At 42.8% G+C, this 22,691-nt stretch overlaps 1 protein-coding gene across 6 annotated transcripts; it reads left to right on the top strand.

Moving 5' to 3' along the window:
* Positions 1 to 961: 961 nt before the first annotated feature.
* On the top strand, positions 962 to 22,437 carry LOC123976285 (ankyrin repeat and IBR domain-containing protein 1-like). 6 transcript variants are annotated; one of them, XM_046058303.1, is made up of 22 exons: positions 962 to 1,144; positions 2,851 to 2,987; positions 3,855 to 4,193; positions 7,694 to 7,865; positions 7,966 to 8,097; positions 8,744 to 8,935; positions 9,112 to 9,229; positions 9,390 to 9,610; positions 10,932 to 11,020; positions 11,123 to 11,267; positions 11,528 to 11,688; positions 12,096 to 12,184; positions 14,590 to 14,720; positions 14,868 to 15,002; positions 15,255 to 15,341; positions 15,468 to 15,534; positions 15,679 to 15,824; positions 16,588 to 16,766; positions 16,910 to 16,961; positions 17,126 to 17,182; positions 17,316 to 17,439; positions 17,808 to 22,437. In XM_046058303.1, the coding sequence occupies exons 3-22, from the start codon at positions 4,006 to 4,008 to the stop codon at positions 19,301 to 19,303; spliced, it is 3,981 nt and encodes a 1,326-aa protein (XP_045914259.1). In that variant the 5' UTR covers positions 962 to 1,144; positions 2,851 to 2,987; positions 3,855 to 4,005; the 3' UTR covers positions 19,304 to 22,437. The 6 variants fall into 6 exon arrangements, with proteins under 6 accessions (XP_045914259.1, XP_045914257.1, XP_045914261.1 ...); XM_046058304.1 differs by lacking the exon at positions 962 to 1,144 and adding an exon at positions 1,178 to 1,503; XM_046058301.1 differs by lacking the exon at positions 2,851 to 2,987.
* Positions 22,438 to 22,691: the final 254 nt, after the last annotated feature.

A 22,691-nucleotide genomic window follows, 5' to 3' on the forward strand; every position in this document is an offset into this window, starting at 1 on the left:
ATCAGATCTTAATACATAAACGGGAGTTACATGTTAACCTGTCCAATTAAAATGATCTCCATTTTGACCAGCTTCAACATTAAATTGCTGGTTATATATTATTACATTAGTATTAGCAATGCAATGATATACAGTGGTTCCCCAGCTGGGGGTCAGGAGTTGTTAGACAAGAGACGTGTGATGTTGCCACTTTTGCCAAATTACAGGATTTTTCCTGGTAATAGGCCTACACATCAAAGGTTCTCTTAAAGAGAGGGGGGTTATACGACTTAAGGAGAAAGTCAAATTTTAAGACTCACAGTTTTTGAACAACCAGGAAAGTTTCGGTTTATTTGTCTATGGTGTTAAATTGTGGGATAAACATATTCCGTTTTAAAAAGATGTACAAAGAAATTAGATTCAAGAGGTATAGAGATGATGTAGGGTTCTAATACTCACCTGGGGTTTTATTGAATTATATATGTGTATAAATATTGTTTTTTGTGTGAATACATGTATGTGAATATAACTATATTTGAATATGTATTGTCTTTGTTTATAGATATATTTTTTTTCTAGGGTTTTTAGTTGTTTTATTAATTATGGCATTTGGAGTAGGGGTTTTACTTATTCCTACTTCTTTTCGCACATGTAAATAGAGGTGTTAAAATACCGGAAATTATGGAGTTTTTGTTTGGTTGTTTTTTTAACACTGTGTTTTTTTTAAATTCTTTTTTACAAGTTCGAAATAAAGATATCAATAAATCAATCAATCAATATATATAGATATTGAAATACAACTGTTATATCAGCTATAAAATAAAATTTAAAATGAAGGTTTCAGTAAGCAAACAGTAAACCAAACAAAACCACCCAGAGAACCCAGACAACCGACCAATCATGTGAGAGCCCACCGTGTGACACTTGGTTCCGAGCATGCGCAGTAGGCTTTTCTCTTTGGCAGCCACAACAACACACTGAACCGAGTCAGTCAGTCTCGCCCCTCCGCTCCCAGCAGCAGCAGCAACGTCCCCGCCGGGTCCGGTGGCAGAGAGGATGGTTCAGCGGAAAAGCAGCCGTGGATGCGAATGACAGCGATGAGAAAATGGCCCTCGATTTGCGAAGGTTTCCGAATGTGCGACTAGTGACCAAGTGAAACGACCGTGTAAGTAACGGCGGAGATTTACAGTTGTCCTGCTGTCGGGGAGGTAGCTAACGTCCACCGGAGGGAGAGACGGTTTGCTAGCTTCGGTAGCGGCAGGAAGGTAGGCTGCTTTGGGTGTTAACGTTTCCCCATGCAGCCGTGTGAAAACGTTAAGGTAACGCGTTTTGTCGGCGGCATTTCAGGTTACCTACACCTTAAGTTAACCACTCGCTGTCCGGCTAGGTTAGTGATTCACACAGACTGTCAATGTGTTGAACAAAGGAGCTTTAACCGAGGGGCCGCATGGACAGAAACATGCAGAGAGAAGTCGGCTGCTGTTTGTTTTGTGCTCCATTTCATGCTGACACACTTCTTCAGAGGTAACCACACGAGGTCTGACCCGAATATTTAGCTGATATACACGGTGACCTAGCTAATTTTGGTAAATGCCGAAGTGCCGTTGAAGTAACTTGCATCTCATTATGCAGCTCATGCCTGACTCCCTCAAGTTTTATGTATATTCTGACAGCTTAGCTTTGTTGCTTTAATACACAGCACCATCCACCCACACTTTGACTGAGGTCTTTGAGTGAATGTCTATATGAGCTGACAGCAAGTTTTCATAACTGCAATGGCACCACAGTGGGGGATTTCTGTTTTAAAGACATGTGAGAGTGATTGTAACAGAGCTGTAAATGTACATTTCACTTTCAAGGGGCTTCCCGGTAGGGTTGAAGTACTGTGGCCCTGTTTGCATGTCTAATAGTAACTTAAAGTCTATGATCATAGCTGCCTAGTTAAAACAAATCATAGAGCTGAGATACATATAAGTGTGATGTTAATATTTTGATATGAACCCTGGAAGAACTGTAACTGAAGATTGTTTTCTGTTAAATCTGACAGTTGATTAGCAGAAAATGAATTGGCAGCTTTGTTTTGTCATTAAAGGTATCATTTATCAAGCATAACTAGCAAACACTCTAAAGTTTATTCTTTTCAAAAGTGCCGACATGCTGCTTTTCTCTGTTTTATATCATTGGATATTGAACATGTTTTTGTAACCATGACTTGAGTTCTTGTCAGCAGGAATCATCAGACAACATTTCCAGATAAGATTCATGTGTTTGGGATTCTTGAGCTCCTGAGTCATTAAGTCTTGATTATTACATTGCCTAAAATGCCTGTTTTGTGTAGACCTGTGCAACTTACTATTTTATTCATAAACATACCTTTTGTGCACGGTGTCCAGACAGTAAGGAATGAAACACTTCCTCAGCCTCACTCCACCCGACCACTAAATGACTGTAAGCTCGACCAGCCTTCGTTATAGTAGATAATTGCCCTGCCACTGCCAAGTTCAAACAGCAGGACTTGGGATCCCTGAAATTCCAAAGTTCCTCCGTGTCCAGACTTCCTGTCCTTATTTAGTAAGAGAGACTGGCGGAGATACACAGAGGAGTGAAGTGAACTGGAAGTAAACCAGTGTGCACAAAACAGAGAGCCAAGCAGACAGACTGACCTATTAACTATAGTAACCCCCACCCTCACCACCACCCCCCTCCAGATATACAAACACAGACACACAAGGTCCAGTCCACTGCATGCATCACAGGAGCAGAACTTACAAGATGTTGGCTATTATTCGCCAGCGGTAGCAGCTTCTGTGCGGCCTGAATGTCTTCATCTGTCAGTGTGCATTTTCTCTGTCTGCATCCCTGTCTGTATAGAAATGGGAGGCAGAAGAGGGGAGGCAGCCAGCCACATTATTCAAATGTTCCAGAGCCTGGCCAGCCAGCGGCCAACTGTAGCCGGGCTAAAAGAGGCTCTTTGTGAGGACCAGACAGATGGCCATAGAATAAAGACTGTAATGATACCCTCAGTGGCTCACAATACACACACAGACACATGCACTCACATACATACTCTGCTCATTATAGGATGTTATGGTGTGTGTTAAAGACAGGACTGTGTGTGTGTGTGTGTGTGTGTGTGTGTGTGTGTGTGTGTGTGAGAGAGAGAAAGAAAGAAAGAAAGAAAGAAAGAGAGAGGTGGGCAAGACGAGGAAGGAAATGAAGCAGAACACATTGGTAAAGATAGTGATTATGTACAAAATGTGAAGGAGAAAGTGTGTGTTTGTTTCTGTTCAACACACTGTTATTACTCTGGTTTGCATTTTTTTTTATTGAAAATTGAAGATAATGAAAAGATCATGATACTTGTGGATCTAGCTTGTAGAGATCTTGTGGATCTTGCTGGGCGAGTAAGCTGTAGCAGCTATAGCTGTGATTATTTGGTTTAGAGCCTGAGAGGCAAAAGTAAAACTGGTTTTGGCCCAGTGTGTTAGTGCTGCATGGTTTAACACACATTCAGACTCTCCAGTAGAAGACAAGCATGTAAACAGTCTAAAATATGCAAAATCCTCCAAAGTAAGCTCACTGGACTCCCAGTAGCCAATTGTGGTAATATTGAGCATGCCTTTTCATCAACTGACTAACGATCGATGGCTTGGATATCATTAACCTTCCCCTCTCGCCTGCCCTCTTTTTAATTATGTCTCTGTCTTTCTAGCTTCTTGCTTCTATCCCTTCGTTTTCCCCTCTATTTCCGGTAGAGGTACCTTCACCACCCCTTTTCCCCCCACACTCATTCGAATTCTTACCTCACTGCATGTCCCTCTTTCCACCATCCTTTTCCTGTAATCAGTCTTCCCCTCTCTCTCTTTTACTTCCAGGGCAGGAAAACACTGAACCATGTTGCTCTAAGTTGTGACCTGTGGTGAACGGGGAGGAGGAGGAAGAGGAGGAGGGAGGCATAGGCAGGCGGGCAGGCAGACGGGCATCTGCCATAGCTCCCTTTAGGCGGCCCTTTGCAAGCTTGAAGCCATGGGCAACACGGCCACCAAGTTCCGCAAGGCCCTGGTGGGTGGAGACGAGGCCCTGGCCTGGCAGCTGTATGAGGGAAACCCTCAGTTCAGGGAAGGCCTGGACCCGAACGCCTCGTATGGAGAGCAGTACCAGCACAACACGCCCCTGCACTATGTCTGCCGCCATGCCATGACACGTCTGCTCAGGTAAAAAACATGTTTTTGTGGTTTGGATTTGATTGAGAATGTCAGAGGTGCTAATTGAATTCAACAGTTATATTTAAGATCTAATGGTGTTAAGCAGTTCTCCAATGCAGTCACAAAGGCAGTTATGCCAGTGAGTCATATTAAATTGAATAACAATTAACATTATGTCAGCTTTAATAGATTTCTGAGTGTCACCATTTTTACCATTGTGTTGTTAAGGCAACTTATTGCACAGAAGTCCAAAGAGGCCAGTCGTATATACTGTCAAATTATGTAAATGATGAAGTCTCATAAATCCAGTTGACATGCGCCAGACATGGTAAAAAGTGCCTTAGCCATGAAGAACATTGGCAATCAGATGCAATTAGACCCACACCAACCCACTGATTGTCAAAACTGCAAAGGATAGCATCAAAAAGGACCAATTACTAGAATGAGCAACTGTGAGAGACTCAACAAAAAGCAAACATGAAAGGGGCACTCCACATGAGGTTCGGTATACTCATCATGAGGAGTAACTTTACTACTCAGTTGTGTGATGATTATCTGTGGTAAATCTACTGGTAAAATAACTCAAAGTGGGCTTGAAATTTAAATCAGAAAGCACACTTTACAAACTTGGATTCATAGAGTTTGAAAGACCTGGGCCTAACGGAAAGCTGTCTTTTACTAAGTCAAGATGTCTCTGCTTCTGCTGTGTAGATTTTCCCCGTCTTTTTAATCTCTTTCTCTTGAGTCCCCCAACTTAATGAAAGTGCAAAGCTAAATCACCACAGTGCCACTTCGCAAGCGTTAGCAGATTTTTAAAAATTTACTGCATGGTTCTTTTTTTACTGTAAGGAGTTTTGTTGCATGCATACTTGTGTGAAATAGGTGTACACAAATATACACCAGCACTGTCGGATAATGTCTTGAGAGAAACAATAAAGGCAAGTCACTGAGTCTTAAGCCTAGTTCACACTACACGATTTTTAGCCCGATTTGCCGCTCGGCGACCGTCAGGCTGTGATCGGGAGTAAATCAGGGGTTGATCGGCGATCAGTCGTTATGTGTGAACTACTCAATGACGTGTCAAAACGGCTCCCTGACACATTTCTGACACATCGCCAATGTCTGCCAGATATCTAGCATGCCAAATATCTGGAGAAGTCGGCCAACTCGACATCCACATTCAGCCAATGAGAGCAGGCAACTACTTTTTCACCGCAAAACACTTTTTACTCACCTCCAGCGCTCTCTGTAGCTCAGACAATCCCAGCTACCTGCGTGTCCCAATCCATTCTTTCACCCATATTCTTTGTCTTTATAATTGCTGTCTTTATAATAACAAACAACAGCTGTTTTGTCTGTAGGTTTGTGTCATTTCCCGTTTCACATTTCACGTATGTTTCTTGACAAAACGTGGTTTAGGGACCAGTGTCGGGTGACAGAGTCGTTGTCAGCTCGCGTAATGTGTGACCCCCTGTAATCGATTAGTCACGTAGTGTGAACGCCACAACGACGTCAAGACTCCCGTCACAAGACGGCAAGTTGTGTAGTGTGAACAGCACGCAAGACACCAGTGTGTCTTTTTACCCCCTGCAGGGATAATCAGGCTGATGGCCATGACTGAGACAGCTGATTCTGTGACTCAGTAGTCGTCCTCATCTCCTCCTCCTCCTTGCATTCTTCCTCTCTTTTGCCCTTTCTTTCCATGATTATGGGGGGTCAGAGGAAGCTGTTTGAAAAAGCCAGTCAATTATCTGTGCATCTGCATTTGTGCACACGTGCGTGTGTGTTTTGAGAGAGGGGAAACTGTGACTCCACAACCGCTTAATGCATTTGAGTCTGTGAATATAACACAGTGAATCAATTGGTGTGCTATTTGTGTCCCTTCCTACTAACCTATAATGGGCCGGAGAGGCGTGCTGAACACAGCGCTCTGCTCCTGATTAGTATCAGAGGAAATGCTCCTTTGTTATAGCAGCTCGACTGGACCCTCTGTCCAAGCAGATAGACGACCAAGAAATCTCAGACAAAATAAAGATTCATAGAGGACAAGCGTGGGCTGGTAGATGCAGAGTCTGTTTTTCAGATTATTTTTAACGTCTATCTACTCCTTGTTTATTTGCTCTCCTCTAGTCGTCTCCGTGGGTTGGATTGGCTAGTAATCCCAAGAGAAGTGCAAATCACAAGTGGACCTATTACTGGAAAAATGCGTGTAGTTCAGGAAGTGTAACCCTATCTCATCAACAACAACTGAATGTTGTTCTAAACAGTGTTACAAATATGTAAAAACAACAACTGTGACGTCATGTGGTTAGACATATTTGTCAACACACTGCAGCTCCCGAACAACTCCCCTTTTTTATTTTTGTGCGCGGGTAGGTTCGGTTCCCTTTTGGCCGCACAGGACAACCTAATTCAGGATTTCAGTGTGAATTGTGCCGCTTTGACTCTCCCCTGAGGTTTCCTGCCCTCGTCAAATGACTTTGTGGTCTGAACAGTTTGGTGCTCGACAAGTGCAGCAAAACATGTGACGTCCCCTAGACTGTTGTCTGTATTAGACTGATATTAGGGCCATCCATCCTGAACTGCTGTGTGGGTGAATTGGCAGTGCAGTCATTAGGGGGAGGCTGCAGGGGCTTGTGGCTGACAGGATGAGAAGGTCAAAAGTGGAAGAGCAGGACAGCAGTGGACGGATATACTGAAAGGCTGCTCAATAAGGAAACATTCAAACGCTAATTCAATAGTGGCGGCTGCTGCTGCTGTGTCCAAAGTGCAGACGGAGCAGAGAGGCTTAGCAGCGTCTTTTTTCTTTTCTTCTTCTTTGCCCCACTATTCATATTAAACCACTAAAGAAAAAGAAACAGGTTTGTCCTTACAGATTAACATGCTGCTACCATAGGATAATGTAGAGGAGGACGTCAAATGGAAAAAAAAAAACTTTGTAGAGGAGGAGGAAAAAAGCAAGTATAGGACAGAAAAGGAGGGGAAAGAATCATGAAGAGGGAAAAAATAGGTGGAGCCAAATGAATGAGCGGAAAGCTAATCAGTAAATGGAGGTTTTGACAGACAAAGAGCAGAGAAACACTGTTTACTAAACAGAACTGCAACCGCAGCCTGGCTTCCAGTGCAACTGGCACATCCATCATCGTGTGTGTGTGTGTGTGTGTGTGCTCCTGCTAGCCAGCATGGTCATTATCTCAGAGATGTTAAACAGAAATAGTCAATATTCTGCCATCTTTCTTCTCCCTCTCTCTAACACTCATCTCACAATCCATCTCACCATTATACTTTAACCTCATGTCATCTCCACTCCATCCCCCCCATCTCCTCTTTCCTCCACAGCAATCTCTCTCTTTTGTATGCTGCAGTTTCCTCTTCCACCCTCTGATTGAAGTCTTCTACCTATTGCTTTCTTCTCTTCCCACGTCGCTTTTGAACTCCTCTGAACTTGTTTTATCCTTAAGCCTTCTTCTGTTTAATTTATTCCTGGCTTTCTTTCCTGCATCGTATAGGTCCTTCCTGTTCAGTAAAGAGGGGAACCCCAACAAGCGCAATGTGCACAACGAGACGTGCCTCCACGTGCTGTGCCAAGGCCCACAGATCCTGCTGCTGTCGGAGGGAGCGCTGTCGCCCCGACTGGCCAGACCCCAGAGGGACGAGCAGCGGCGTGCGGACTGCCTGCAGGTGTAGTTCAGTGTACAAACTCAAAGTGTATTATTTTAAAGTTGTTTCTTTCGTTCAAAGTTGACAACGTGTGTTTATTTGTGGGTTCCCCTGTCGATAGATGATCCTGAGCTGGACCGGAGCCAGGTTGGAGGGAGGTCAGTATGAGAAGGCCAACGTCAACGCCACCGACAATCACCACAGCACCTGTCTGCACTACGCTGCATCTGCAGGCATGAAAAGCTGTGTGGAGGTGAGAGAAAGTGTGTGTGTGTGTGTGCCACCGAACTCGCATTAGGATGAGCATTATTTTCTGTATGGCAGATCTGTCTGTAAAATCTTTGCCAAATCCAATCACACGGAGCGCAGTCCTGGAAATCTGTACACAGTATTATACCAGTCCTTGCATCAGGAGCATCTGCTTTGTTTCATTACTGTCTGATCCAAGTAGTGCTACTGCTTCCTCCCTTGTTTTTTTCCAAGAAATTGAGCTAAATACTGATATGTGCATCTTTTTAGATAAAAACACATTTCTCTTCATTTCTACATTCCCTGTCTTCTGTCCTTGTTTATTCATCTCTTTCATAAACTGTCCATACCTCAATCAATTTCCATTTTACCAAACTTTCTTTTGACTCTTGTTCCCTTCCACTTGTCGTTTTCTCCATCTTTTTACATTTTCTGTTTTCTAACACCACCTCTTTTGTTTTCTCTTTCTCTGTTCTCCCCCTCCTCCTCTTTTCTCTTTGTCTGCTCCACTTGCTGTTGCCGCTCGCTTCCTTTGTTCTCTTTTGTTGCAAGTTCCTTCAATTTCTTGTTCCTCTCTATTATCCATGTCTCCCCTCTTTCTCCCATTCCTTTTGTTCTCTCTCTTCTCCCTCCTTGTCCTTCCCCTCTAGCTGCTAATCCAGAGCGAGGCGGACCTTTTTGTGGAGGACGAGGACAGGTTGACGCCATGCGACCACGCCGAGCGGCATCACCACACCGAGCTGGCCCTCAGCCTGGAGTCACAGATGGTTTTCTCCTCCTCTTCAGCTCAGCAGTCAAACACAGACGCACATGGCGAAACCAACCTGCTGCAATACAAGGAGGTGAGATCACAGTTACTAGATCTGGGGGTTTCCTGCTGGCTGTACTTTTAATGTTAATGTGTTATTTTTATTCTTTTTAAGGTCAGGGACCTTAGTAAGTGCTTCAACTTTGAAACAGGAAATGTCCTTAAAGTGAACCATGTGATGGTAAAAAGAAATTCTCCCCCTCCCTTCAGCCTTATGAGGGACTGAAGCTTCAAGACCTGCGCAGGCTGAAGGACATGCTCATCGTAGAGACGGCAGACATGCTGCAAGCCCCCCTCTTCACTGCTGAGGCCCTGCTCCGAGCGCATGGTGTGTGTGTTTGTCTGTTAAAGAAAGTTGACGTTCCTTCACAAACCCTCACAGCACTGTCAGTGTGTGATTGCAGTATTCAGAGAAAATAACATCGGTATTCCCTGCCTCCAAACTTGTGAATGCAACCTCTCTCTTTCTTTCTCTCATTTTCTCTCAGACTGGGACAGAGAAAAGCTCCTGGAAGCCTGGATGCCAGACGCTGAAGGCTGCTGCCAGCGCTCAGGTGTGGCCATGCCCATCCCACCACCCAGCGGATACAATGCCTGGGACACTCTACCCTCGCCTCGCACCCCTAGGACGCCGCGCTCGCCCCTCACGCTCACCCTCACCTCACCGACTGACAGCTGCCTCACACCTGGAGAGGAAGGCCTGTCTACGGTGAGACACCCAGTGATGACTTGAATACCTTTTAATCTTAACCAACTCTTCAAGATGCAGCAAATCTCTGATGTTGTTTTTTTGATAAACCTACGTTTGAATGTGAATTGAATTATTTAGTTGATTAATGAAGGATGGATGATGATGAAATGAAATGGTCCATCCATTACATTCCCACAATATCCACTGTATTTAAAGTCTTGTGTTGACAGCTGACATGAATGAGTGGACTAAAGTGCATCTATTGCAAACTTGTCTATGTATTAAAAAAAAAGTTTATTCTAGTTGAACTTTTCAGACTGCAGAGTGTCTCATTTATTTGATTATAGGTTAATGTCTTATCTTACCAGAGAAAAAGGAGGTCATAGACCGTCTTTCTCACAGTACTTCCTCTTTCTACTCTTTGGAGTTGCACGTCAGCCTCTTTTCCATTGTAATTACGCATCCAGTACTTGTCTGCCTGCAAATCCTGACTAAGGTTTAACTTGTAGGCTATCACAGTGTTCAGACCTTAAAGGGTTAGTTTGGATTTTTTGAAGTAGGGTTGTATGAGGTACTTATCCGTAGTCAGTGTATTATCAGCAGTAGGTGGCGGTTGACATGCCCCTTGTTTGGAGAGGCAGAGAGTTTTACTGGCACAGAAGCTAAGCAATATACTGCTGTGGACGGCCATCCACAACTTACTGGAGTACCTTATACAACCCCAATTCAAAAACAAACCAACGCTTTTAAGTTTTAAGACTCCTTAAACTGGAAGATTTGTAGACGTTAAAGGATGTCGGGCTGTATTTTAAGAGAGGCATGTGATTTGATATTACTTGAAAAGTATAATCAGAATCAGGTTTATTGCCAGGTATGTGTTCACATACGAGGAATTTGACTCAGGATTGTACATTGCTTACGATGTGCTTACTTGTACAATAATAAAATAATAATATAATGGGAGTTCTGCTTGTCTTTCGAAAAATAGGGATAATAATATTGGATGGCCATCACATCACAACATGATGGTAATAATAAAATCTAATACAATGATTCAACCTCGCAAATTGGCCTCAGGAATTACAAAGAAATTGACTTGGTTCTCTTTCACACAACCAAACATGTTCATTTGTTGCAAAGGTAGGATTTCTTTCAGTTGCTATATTGGTTTGCTGTTATTTTGTCCATTTCCTATGTAGATCATGAAAACAACACATCAAAAAGCATTCAACCTCAAGTTAATGGAATAGAGTAATTTGTTAGATATCACTTTGAAATCATTAAGTGTTGGACAACATCTGAATATCCTGCGATGTGTTTATCTTCCGTCTCCCTGCAGTGTGGAATCTGTCTCTGCTCTATCTCGGTGTTTGAGGATCCAGTGGACATGTCCTGTGGACACGAGTTCTGCAGAGCATGCTGGGAAGGGTAGGGACCTGTGTTTTGTGTGTGTAAATGATCCTGTATACGTCAGGGTGTTTGAACATTTATGTGTCAGATTTCCTGACACGTGCTCACTGCGTTCCTCAGGTTCCTCAATGTAAAGATTCAGGAGGGTGATGCACACAACATCTTCTGCCCGGCCTACGAGTGCTACCAGTTGGTGCCGGTGCATGTGATCGAAAGTGTGGTTTCCAGAGAGATGGACCAGCGATATCTACAGTTTGACATCAAGGTAAAAACAATACACACGGATATTGATTTATGTTCCCAAAGTCTCACCGCAGCTAAATTGATCCTTTTTTTTCAACTGAAAATTTATATTGGGTAATTTGCTGCATATTTATATGACAAATTATTTCCTGTCTGTTTGTTTCTTCCTGTTTTCCGTTATTTCCCAATCACGTCTGCTCTTCAAATTGTTCTGTTCTTCATCCTCTACCTCTGTATCTTCTTATCATTTATCTGTGTGCTCTCTTTCGCTTTCTATTGCAGGCATTTGTGGAGAACAATCCCGCCATCCGCTGGTGTCCCGCAGCACGCTGTGAGCGGGCGGTGCGGCTCACCCGTCCAGGCCCCGGGGACAGTGACCCACAGAGTTTCCCCCTGCTGCCCTCCCCAGCCGTCGATTGTGGCAAGGGTCACCTTTTCTGCTGGTACACTTCACGGTTTATTGGCTGCATACACACATACAATTATGCACCTCTGATCTCAGAAATACAAACACTTAACTTTCAAGTTTCAAATATAGAGCAATGTAGGGTTTAAGCCACACACTTTCCCTCTCCATTCATTTCATACTTTCACACTCAACCCAGCTTGACGAAGAGGCCACTGTGTTGCACAACATGGTCATGGTTGTTCACTCAGGGCTTGACAGCGTTAACCAACTTTGTTTTTTTGAAAACTATGCTGTAAAAATTTGCAGGCCAACATCATGACCTCATTCTTCTCTCACTCTTATCTTTCTGCCTAGCTTTCTAGGGATGAGTGATAAGTTGTTATGCTGCTTTAGTCTCATAGTATTTGACTGTACTTTATTTATCACACTCCCTGACTGCAGGGAGTGCCTTGGCGAGGCCCATGAGCCATGTGACTGTCAGATGTGGAGAAACTGGCTCCAGAAGGTCACAGAGATGAAACCTGAGGAGTGTAAGTCTGATCCTGTGTTGTTTGTGTTTCCAGTTTTGTTTCCTTGTTAATGGGGTTAACAGCAGGAAACCATACGTTGCAAATTATACTGCAGAGCGGTCCACATGAAAGACTCAAACACCTCTAACCCTTTTACCCACCTTCGCAAGAATCATGTAGAGTCTACGGACGAGAGCCCCAAAAGTACAGTCAAGTGCTCAAAACAAACCCCAGATTCAGAGTTTCAATTTACCCTATTATATTTTATAAATTCATATTTTATATTTTGTTCAAGCTTAATTGAACATTTTCAAAATATTTCTAAATACCTTTTAGTTGTCAGTAATAAGAAATGGGCCTTTCCACGCCAGCCAAATTTTCAACGGCAGCTAAAATGGTTTCACTACAGTCAGCGATCTGAGCAGTTTTCAAAGCTAGCTAGCACCAAAGTCCTTTTCAGACAGGAAGCGATTGATGCGCCATGTTATTCATTTACAATGAGAGTTGAGCAGCAATCAGACAAGCAGGAGCGAGCATGTGAAACTGTCGCGGTTGTGCTCCTCTCACACACACCACCCGCTACCAGAGTTTAATTGTCTTGACCCACAGCATCAGGCAGAGAGAGACTGATCCTTCAGTGTGATGCAAAGACAGGCGCCACTCAATCAGCTGACTGCCTCTCTCTCTCCGTTTTCGTTTTAAAACGGATCGCTTTTGCTACGTTTCCGCCTCCCGTCCAGATTAAAACGCCCAATCCAAAGATGTTTGTTTGGGCAAAACAGAGGACTTTATAAAACGATGACACAGACACTCACATTTGGCTTTCTGATTTCGTCTTATTAGTCATGCAAAGCAAAAACACGATGCTACTGTCAGAGTTTTAGTTTCTGTATTTTTATTAAAATATTTTGTACTGTGTAAATACTGTAAATACTTGTAGCCTAGGCTACTGTGCATGTCTCTGTATTTACTTTGCAATGACTCCCAGTCTGTTTTCCGGCACCACAATCTCTTTGTACTCCTGTGTTGCTTTGAGAAACAGTCGCACTTCGTTGTCGGTCAATGCTTCGTCTGTATTACTTTCTTCTTTCGCCAAATCTTCTGCAACTGCGGAGTAGCATGCCCAGTGTATGTGAACGGCCTCTAGATGTGTGTTTTCAGTCGTTTTAATATAGACTCAGCTAAACAGCTAAAACTGCTGTGGACAGAGAAGATCATATTTGTTATAAAACTGTTTTAAAAAACCGTAGTAGTGTGGACGCAGCCTAACATTACCCCACTCCTCTCTCTACTCCTCTCATGTCAACCCTCCCGTTTTCCCCGTTCTAAGCCAGTATCCTCCCGTTTAAATGTTTCCCAGTAAGTCTCCCGTATCTTTAACCTTTATAAAATCAACTAAAAACTTGCTGGCCTTATATGAAGTGTTTTCTACTCTCTCCTCTGGTAAAGCCGGTGGCAGTAGGCCTATGTAAAAGATTTAGACTGTGCTTCTTGCACAAGGATTCAATAAATGAAAACAACCCACTGAAATAATATTAGGGCTATACTAGTGGTAAACCATATAAAATTATAAAGAATATTGTAACTATAAGTAATATTAACAATATACCAACAGTATAATGTGGAATTAACATTGTACTCTTATTTATTTAAATTTCCCTTATTTTCTAATCTCAGTGATGACAGCTATGACTCCTCTCTGTAGCCCACTCTCCCTCTCTCTACCCTCTAAAGCAGAACCTGCCTGAGCTTTCCAGAATAAAAAGCGGCTACTTCAGAGTTTATCACCGACTCAGCCTTTTTTGTTGCAGTTTTTATAGTTGAAGTAAATGTATAAAGAAGGTGTTTGTTCTGTTTTTGTAGTTTATTCCACAGTAAAGCTATATTTGTTAAGCTATAAGGTGTTCACAGTAATCAGACAAAGGCTTCAATGGTTGAAGTCTCTAAGACAGAGGGAATTGAATTTGTTGCCCATGTGTCCTGGCAATAAAATAAACAGTTGTCATTTACTTTTATCATCTGTTAATTTTAATACTTAATACATTGTTTTTAGGACTAATTAAATCAACATACAGTATACTATATAATGCTACATGATAAATAAAAAGCTTCAAATAGACTCAGTGATCGGTATCGGTCGATACTGCTTTCAGCAATCGGTGATTGGCCCAAAAAATCCTGATTGGAGCGCACTTATTGAATTTACAGAAAATGTGCTATAACATGATATGTATCATTATCTGAATATGAAACTACCAATATCGGGATATGAGATTTTTCATAGTCATATTGCACAGCTGTAATGTCTTTTTAAAAAAAAAATTATATATATAATATGCATATGTCTGCTGGAGGGTGTATCTGCAGGGCAGATGTTGGACAATTGTGATGTTGCTAACGTGTGCGTGTGTGTGTGCTTTCCACAGTGGCAGGTGTGAGTGAGGCCTATGAGGATGCTGCTAACTGCCTGTGGCTGTTAACTAACTCCAAACCGTGTGCCAACTGCAAGTCGCCCATTCAGAAGAATGAGGGATGCAACCATATGCAGTGTGCCAAGGTATACAGATTAATCTCTCTGTCAGCTGTGTGTCATCATTTGTACAGATAATGAGTTCTGGTCTGTATTAATCATTCTATTTTTATATATTTATATTTACCGTATTTTGGTTAGAATGATGACATGATCTCATCTCTCTCTCTGTAGTGTAAGTATGACTTTTGTTGGATCTGTCTGGAGGAGTGGAAGAAGCACAGCTCATCAACAGGAGGCTACTATCGCTGTACTCGCTATGAGGTCATTCAACAGCTAGAAGAGCAGTCCAAGGAGATGACTGTAGAGGTATAAATACACACATATGCTCAAAAGATTACAAAATACACACTCAGTCGATCGCACACAAGCTCTCACTGAAGCAAACATTCGCACAAAATATAATCAGACAAACCTGCTTACATTTTCCACCTGCAAGAACTGGTTGATTGCCTCTCTGATGATACGTCATTGAAGCACGTGTTCATGTGACCGTCAGCTTTTCATGTACTCAACGCACGCCAAGATGTTTGAATGAAAATGAGTTGCTTCTTGTTACAGGCAGAAAAGAAGCACAAAAGTTTTCAAGAGCTGGACCGTTTCATGCACTACTATACCCGCTTCAAGAACCATGAGCACAGTTATAAGGTAATGCCCTCTCGACACACGCACACACAATTATAACAATGCAAAGCTGGCCTGAATTTCTAAAAAGGCAATTTGGGATGCATAACAATCTGATGATCATGTGTATTCACTCTACTCGTTGATTAGTTGGAGCAGAAACTGCTGAAAACAGCTAAAGAGAAGATGGAGCAGCTAAGCAGAGCCTTCATTTGCCGTAAGTCCCTCTAATACTGATTGAGTAAGCTGATTGTCAGCTGCTTAAGTATGTTCCTTTCAACTGATACGAGGTGTATAAAGTGTTTTGTTTTAATCTTAATGCTTTAATCCTATATGCATTATAATGATAATCTCGGTCCAGGCGAAGGCACTCCTCCAAACACGCGGTTCATTGAGGACGGGGTGTGCGAGCTGCTGAAGACGCGGCGCGTCCTGAAGTGCTCTTACCCGTACGGCTTCTTCCTGCAGCAAGGCAGCACCCAGAAAGAGATATTTGAGCTCATGCAGGTAATCTAATACATATCTGTGCAGCGAAAGTAAGATTCTTCCTTCCTGTAGAACAAAGCGGTATAAAGATTTACTAGGTTTGTTCCAGCAGCCATCACACAGATGAATAATTCATAGCAACATTAGTACCTGAATTTTACATTATTTAGTCTAATGGTTATTTATTCTAGTTTATTCTAGTTCTTTTTATAACATGATTAGTTTTGATTGAGCACTTTTATCATGTTTGTCTGTGTTGTTTGTACAATGTGTGTCAACATGGATGCCTTGTCTGTCTACTGGGAACCAAATCTGCCCACGGGTACAAATAAAGTCACTGAACCTAACTTGTGACATGCATGTGTCCTCTGAAAGTACAGGACTAACAATTTAAGCCCATCCAGTCATCCCTAAAACCACACAGGGTTAAACTGGTTAGAACAAAGTGTTGTTAGCAAATCCCATGGCAATCTGATGTTTAGGTTTTGTATTACTAATGGTGATGCTAGACGACATGTCAGGGGGTCAACAAAATCATAATTCTTCTTTGTATGAATATTCAGCAGAGCAGAGCTTTGCAAAGATATTTGAACCATCAGAGGTCTATTTTTCAGACACTTGAACAGGCTTAAAATTGGATAAAAGTCTCCTGTGAGATAAAGAATATTCTAAATATGCTCCGCTCATGTCTTATCTATAATAGGAATTAAATATGAGTTGCAAATTTGACTTTTCAGTCTCCGAGCAGACGGAGGTTATCATGCTGCTGTTTGTTTCCTCCCAGACGGACCTGGAGATGGTTGTGGAGGATCTGGCGCAGAAGGTCAACCGGCCGTACCTGAGGACGCCCTGCCACAAGATAATCAGCGCAGCCCGTCTGGTGCAGCAGAAGAGGCAAGAATTCCTGGCGTCGGTGGCCCGAGGCGTCGCTCCCAATGATTCGCCTGAGCCTCCCCGCAGGAAGTATGGACAAACACACTTGGACTCACTCAAACAGTACATGGTTTTGTTTACTTCTTCCCTCCACTGGCAGGGATGAAGAAGAACATTGAAGTTATCGGCTTCATGTGTGTCACTGTTAGCCAACATTTACTTGTTTGTTTTAGTTACCCTGGAGGATCATGGGACTGGGAGTACCTTGGCTTTGCCTCCCCTGAGGTAAGCAGAGACGACTCCTGTAGCACCATAACTAACTGTTTTGTTCTGCTAACTTTTTGGTTCATGCCCAGCTAATGCTATTCCCTAAACCTATGCTTAGTGACCTAAGTCATCTAATGCATGACCACGGCTGCAGCTGACTTAGTTTGCTTATGTGTGTTAAGATGGGGAGTCGTCACTCTGTACTGGGAGCAGGAGATCAAAGAGAGAGACTTTCACAGGTAACGCACTGTTGTTCCTGGCATTTTGTGCGTATGCATGGGCTAAATTCTGTGTTCTGTGCTTAAGATTGTGAAACTGCTCGATACAAAACACAGCTTTTTTAATAACCCATCTTGAACCACTCTTTTGCAGGATTATGCTGACATCCAGTACCGCCGTAGACACAGGCCACGACGCAGAGGAGACATGCTGAGTCTGCACAACCTCAGAAGCAGCAGCAACACGCCAGAGACCAGCAGGAGGAGTGACAACACAGGTCTGGCAAACGTTTTAATGTAGTAACAACCTCACAGAAAGCCCTTTATTACAAAAAGGAATATCCAAAATGTGTATATACAGTACATGGCCTTTTGTACCATGTTCACTTCTGTGTAGTACCATATATTGCTGTAAAAATCTATTGTATATTTGCTCAAACTGTGGATCCTAATCCAGCTCCATTCATTGCCTCCACTTATAAATTTTGACTTGTCACTACACTGGACATCCAGCAAATGGGATTTTAAGTTATTGCAACATTAATCTGATCTGGTCGAAGCACGCAGAGGCATTGATCACTGGGATCAATTGGCAATCAGGTTAAACAAAGCAGTCCTTGTTTTAATGCGACATTTTGTGTTCCAGAAGGTCCAGAGAGAAGTGAGGGCCGCAGAAGAGCGCTGGGCTCGCTGGATGAAGATGACCCAAATATCCTGCTGGCCATCCAGCTGTCCCTGCAGGAGTCCCGCAGAGAGCGAGGCCTGGAGGGAGGCATGGAGGGGAGAGGGGAGATGGAGCGTGGACTGGACAGAGGACAGGAGAGGAGGCTGGGTCCCGCGGGAGACCTGGGTGATGTGGCTTTGCACTCACTCAACACGGACGGACCTCCGGGAGCCAGGGGCTCCTCCTTCCCCACCTCTCTCCTGGATCCTCCTCGCCCTCCTAACAGGACAGACTCCACCTCCCAGCCTCCCCTGTCTAACTCCCTCCCCCTGCCACCCCCACCTCCCTCCCTCAGTGCAGAGCTGCTGGAGCTGGGAGACAGCCTTATGAAACTGGGGAACATAACCACTCCTTATGACCTGGACACACACACGCAGGAGCAGCTCTGCTCACACCACACATACAGCCACAGTACACTCACTGCTCCGTACACCAGTGAACCTGCTTACAGCGACTGCAGCCATAGACAAGACCAGAATGCACTGGGCACTCCGTATGTGCTCAACCATATCACCATCACAGATCCTCGCTATGACGGCAAAGAACAGAGTTACTGCCACTCCAGTGGTTATTTGGCTGAGGCTGAGCACACTGCCTCCTGCGCACTTGAACGCACCCAAAACCCCGTCCATTCTAGTTCATATGACCGGGAACACACAGCCACGTTTGACAGCACCCCAATATCGGACAGCTCTTACAACCCCTGCCCAGAACGCAGTAGCTCCTACACTCAGGAGCGTCCTGCCGCCTACGATCTCGAACACCCATCGGACCCCCAGCCCCCTGCCCAGCTGTGCCTCCCGTCTCCAGAGCTTGAGCCGGAGCTGCTGCTTTCACCGGTGATCCCACCAGGAGGCCCTTTCACCCCCAGCGACCCTCAGAGTCTGGAGCCCCTGGACCCCACAGCCAGTGCCCAGCTGCTGGACAACATCATGGCCTGGTTTAACAACAACATCAACCCCCAGAACAACCCCCAGAGCCTGGCCCTCATCCCTTCCCCGCCCACCACAGAAACTGACTCCTCCCCTGACACACACACTGAGACTGAGTCAGAGAGCCAGACCTCCAGGGACGTGACCCCCGTCCCGATCTGGCAGCCCCTGGCGGGCGAGCCAGAAGCTGACAGGGGGCCGGCAAGTCCCCGTCTAGGTGCTGCGGGTATGAAGGGCCTGAAGACATCGCGGCCCAGCACTCTAGACCTGGAAAATAGAGATGCTGGCGAGGAGGGTGTGGACGCAGGGTGTGTGGCTGACCTGTCGCTGGACGAAGCGCACACACACCCGTGCTCACACTCCCAATGCGGAAACAGTCCCGCACACACTGCCCAGGCCACAGAGAGAGACTTAGACCTCGTCCTTCAGTTAGAAGGGGACCAATCACCAGAGGAGGAGTGGGAGGAACAAGTACACCTGGTGTGACAGCGACAGAGCGATGTGGAAAGAGACGGTTTAGTCAAGAACAGGGAGAGAGAGTGATGAAAGAGGAACAGAAAACAATAGGGGGAGGCACTGATGTAACGGCTCAATGAAAGGTCTTTGGGAGTTGAGTGTTTACTGTATGTATTATACTGTATCTAGAGAGGACATACAGCCCTGCGGACTTTGTCCAGTAAAGATGATGTCATATGCATTTAGATTTTGTTTTTTTTAAGTGGTTTTGTCTGCTTTAAGAAAAACAGACAAACTATTCTTTGAAACAAATGAGTGTTTAAAACAGAGTACATCAATGGGAAGCTACTGATATCATAACACATAAAATGCTGCACATGTTTTTTATTTTATTTTATTTATTCCCTGCCTCCTGTGTTTTGTCTTATCACTTTGTCCAGGGTGGCGTTTTGGTGCTGATCATGCTGAAATCTTGCCTTGTGTTCCCACACTTTATAAACACGCTGACCCAACCACGAGCCTGTTCAGAGCTCCTAGAGCCAAATATGATGATGATGACTGTAACCTTGGAGCTTGTTTAGCGTACTGTACAATCAGAGGGCCTGATTCTGATTTATGGACCTTCATGCACACTGTGCCTGCTTTGTTAGAGCGCCTACTGATCTTTCCGATACACCTGTCTGCTCAGTAAACGTCACGCTAGTACAACACGCTTATCTGGACTTTATGACAGTAATGTATCTTTTGTAATACTCCAGTGATCACAGAAGAGAAGTGGTCTTGTTCCACTGCACAGGGAGATCAGAGGTCAGTCTCAGCACCTCAGCATCATGTGTGTTTGTTGTCGGAGGGAATTGAACCTGCTCACCGCACCATCCTGCTACCCATTCCAAATAATTCTCAGTCTTTATCAGAGATGAGCTCTCATCCATATTGCTGTATTTTGAAATTGCTTTGGCTCAGTTTTCACAATATGCAAAACTCCTCACACAAAATTCTGTACGGAAAATTTTGGGGTCATATTGATATGGAAAACATCTTTCATCTCTAATTAGGCATCAGGTCGTCACAGTATTGTGTTCAGTGAATTTTATTATATTTTAATATATAAACGTTCTTATTAAATAATGCGGCCAAGTATTCTGTGGTCATTTCCTCAAGATTATACAAATAGCAACGACAAAAAAAAAAGTGCAGAAGTCAGTGAAATAATGTAGAGTAAGAATTACATATTTAATTAAAATTATATCAATAATATTACTATTCTTGATGTATAAAATTAAAAAAAAAAAGGTTACAAAGTGATTCACACAAGGCAGCGAATTTAAAATCAACAAATTATATAATAAGATTTTATAATACAAAAGATAAAACTAGATGTAGTAATGTAAGCTAGAAGAAATAAAAATGATATTTATGTGTTACTGTAAATACAGATAAAGAAATCTGGACTCTAACTTTGCACTACAGTAAATCATTCACACAAGTCAAAATGATGCATCAGTTTACTTTTTTAATCAAAGCTTTGATATGTCAATCAATGGGAGTTTTATAATCAGTACACTGCTGAAATGCTGTAAAGCATATGACATTAAACCACTATAATTTACACTGCTGCACTCAATACACTGCAACATTGAGATTTGACTTGTTTTTCTCCTTTCCAGAGCAATTTTGTTGCAACGCTGCTCCTCAGTGATAAAATGTAATGACATGTAATGTTAAAATCATGAGAAATGCTTGCAAACACATGTTGCATATTCATTCTCTGATCTGTACGCTTAGTAATTAAAATTGAAACTTGTCTGTATTCTGAGCGCTGACTTTACAGTTTGTCTCTTTGCACATTGCAACTGTTGTGAAAACTGATCCAAAACAACCAGACAATGTAAATGGAAACACTCAAATTTAGTTTGTTTTTATCACATCTATTCCACTACTGATGACTGGTACCGTGTGCTGTTGGTAGATTGGAGATGGGTTGGGTTTTTATTGTAATTTATCCTTTTTGTTTAATTAATTTTTTTTTTTATTCCTTATTATAGAGATGAACTTTCTTCCAGTTGAGACCAGAGTTGTTGGGTCTGTGTGCCTTTTTGTTTGGATCGTATTTGTTAGTATTTATTTGTGTCATTACTTTTAAAACATGCTAAACAAAGTTGCTAATGAAAGATAATGGAGAACACACCACCAGAGAATCAGTAGCCAAGTTTCTGTCATTTCACTTGATCAAAAACTGGGTTCCTTTGTTGTCATTCAGCCTTTATCTTTAAACTTTTATTGCCCAGCTGTAATGTTTACAAGCAAATTAGACACTGCCTGTTGTGTTAATGACACAATTTGGTGCTTTGGGGGGACTAAAATTATGATAACGAGAGTTTTTAATCAGACTTTCATGGCAGGCCAAACAAATGTAAAGATATCCTGTTTAAGAGCAAATTCTGATTTTGTTGAAATGTCTCCCTCTACTTCAAAAATGTAGGCAGTTAGACAGAACGTGATATGCAATCAAAATTTGAGTTTCAAGCTGGTTTAAAGTGTGAGGTCTGGAGTGGTCCACTGAAGTGATCTTGGCTGTAGAGGAAGTGACAAAAAAACCTAAAATAACACCTTTTCCTCTCCTTGTTGAACTCTGAAGGTGCAGTTTGGTAGGTGTTGATGAAGACATTTCACAAAGCCTACTAAGATGTGAGGGCAGCTGATGATGCCCATAAAATTTCAGATGTTTCCTGAAGAATGACCGTTTGTTTTAGGTTGCATGATTGCAACAGGACACACAATGGAAGCACTGAATCCGGCGTCTTTTAATTTGCACAAACATGCTGTTAATGTGTTAAACTAATCCAGTGCTGTCGGGCAAGATGTGGAGGACTGATGAGTGCAGCTTTTATTATTATTATTTTGGTTTTTTTTTTATTTAGAATTGGGTTTCTGGTGTCAGGGGAATGGTCCTGTGCCATTCTGTACTCCGTATATATAAAGTTTATATTTTAACGATCCCTCAACCAACCACTGCAGACTAAAAAATAAAAAAATTGAATTGCACTCTCATAAATGATACTTGATACATTCCCTGTCAGTCCATAAGAGAGGTTTGATGTGTGGCCAAAACTGTAAATGAAAGTGTCAGTGCAAAGTTTACTCAATAAAAAGAGGTGAAAGTGTGTCGCTGTGCTTCACATCACGGTTTCTCTTTCCAGTGATTCCTTGGTAGAGCTGTAAGGCTGCAATCTACAGTCATTTTCCACTTCTCATAAACAACATGATCAAGTAAATATACTTTTAAAAACTGATTATTACTCTGTGGAAGAATAACTTGTTTAAAAACTGTTGGTGAGATTCAGGAAACTACCTTCACCTAAATCTAAGTCTTCAAGTAAGATTTTTTTTTAAAGTCATTGATAATGTCATTATTCAA

This window comes from Micropterus dolomieu, linkage group LG09, assembly GCF_021292245.1.
Source record: "Micropterus dolomieu isolate WLL.071019.BEF.003 ecotype Adirondacks linkage group LG09, ASM2129224v1, whole genome shotgun sequence".
NCBI classification, from domain to species: Eukaryota; Metazoa; Chordata; class Actinopteri; order Centrarchiformes; family Centrarchidae; genus Micropterus; species Micropterus dolomieu.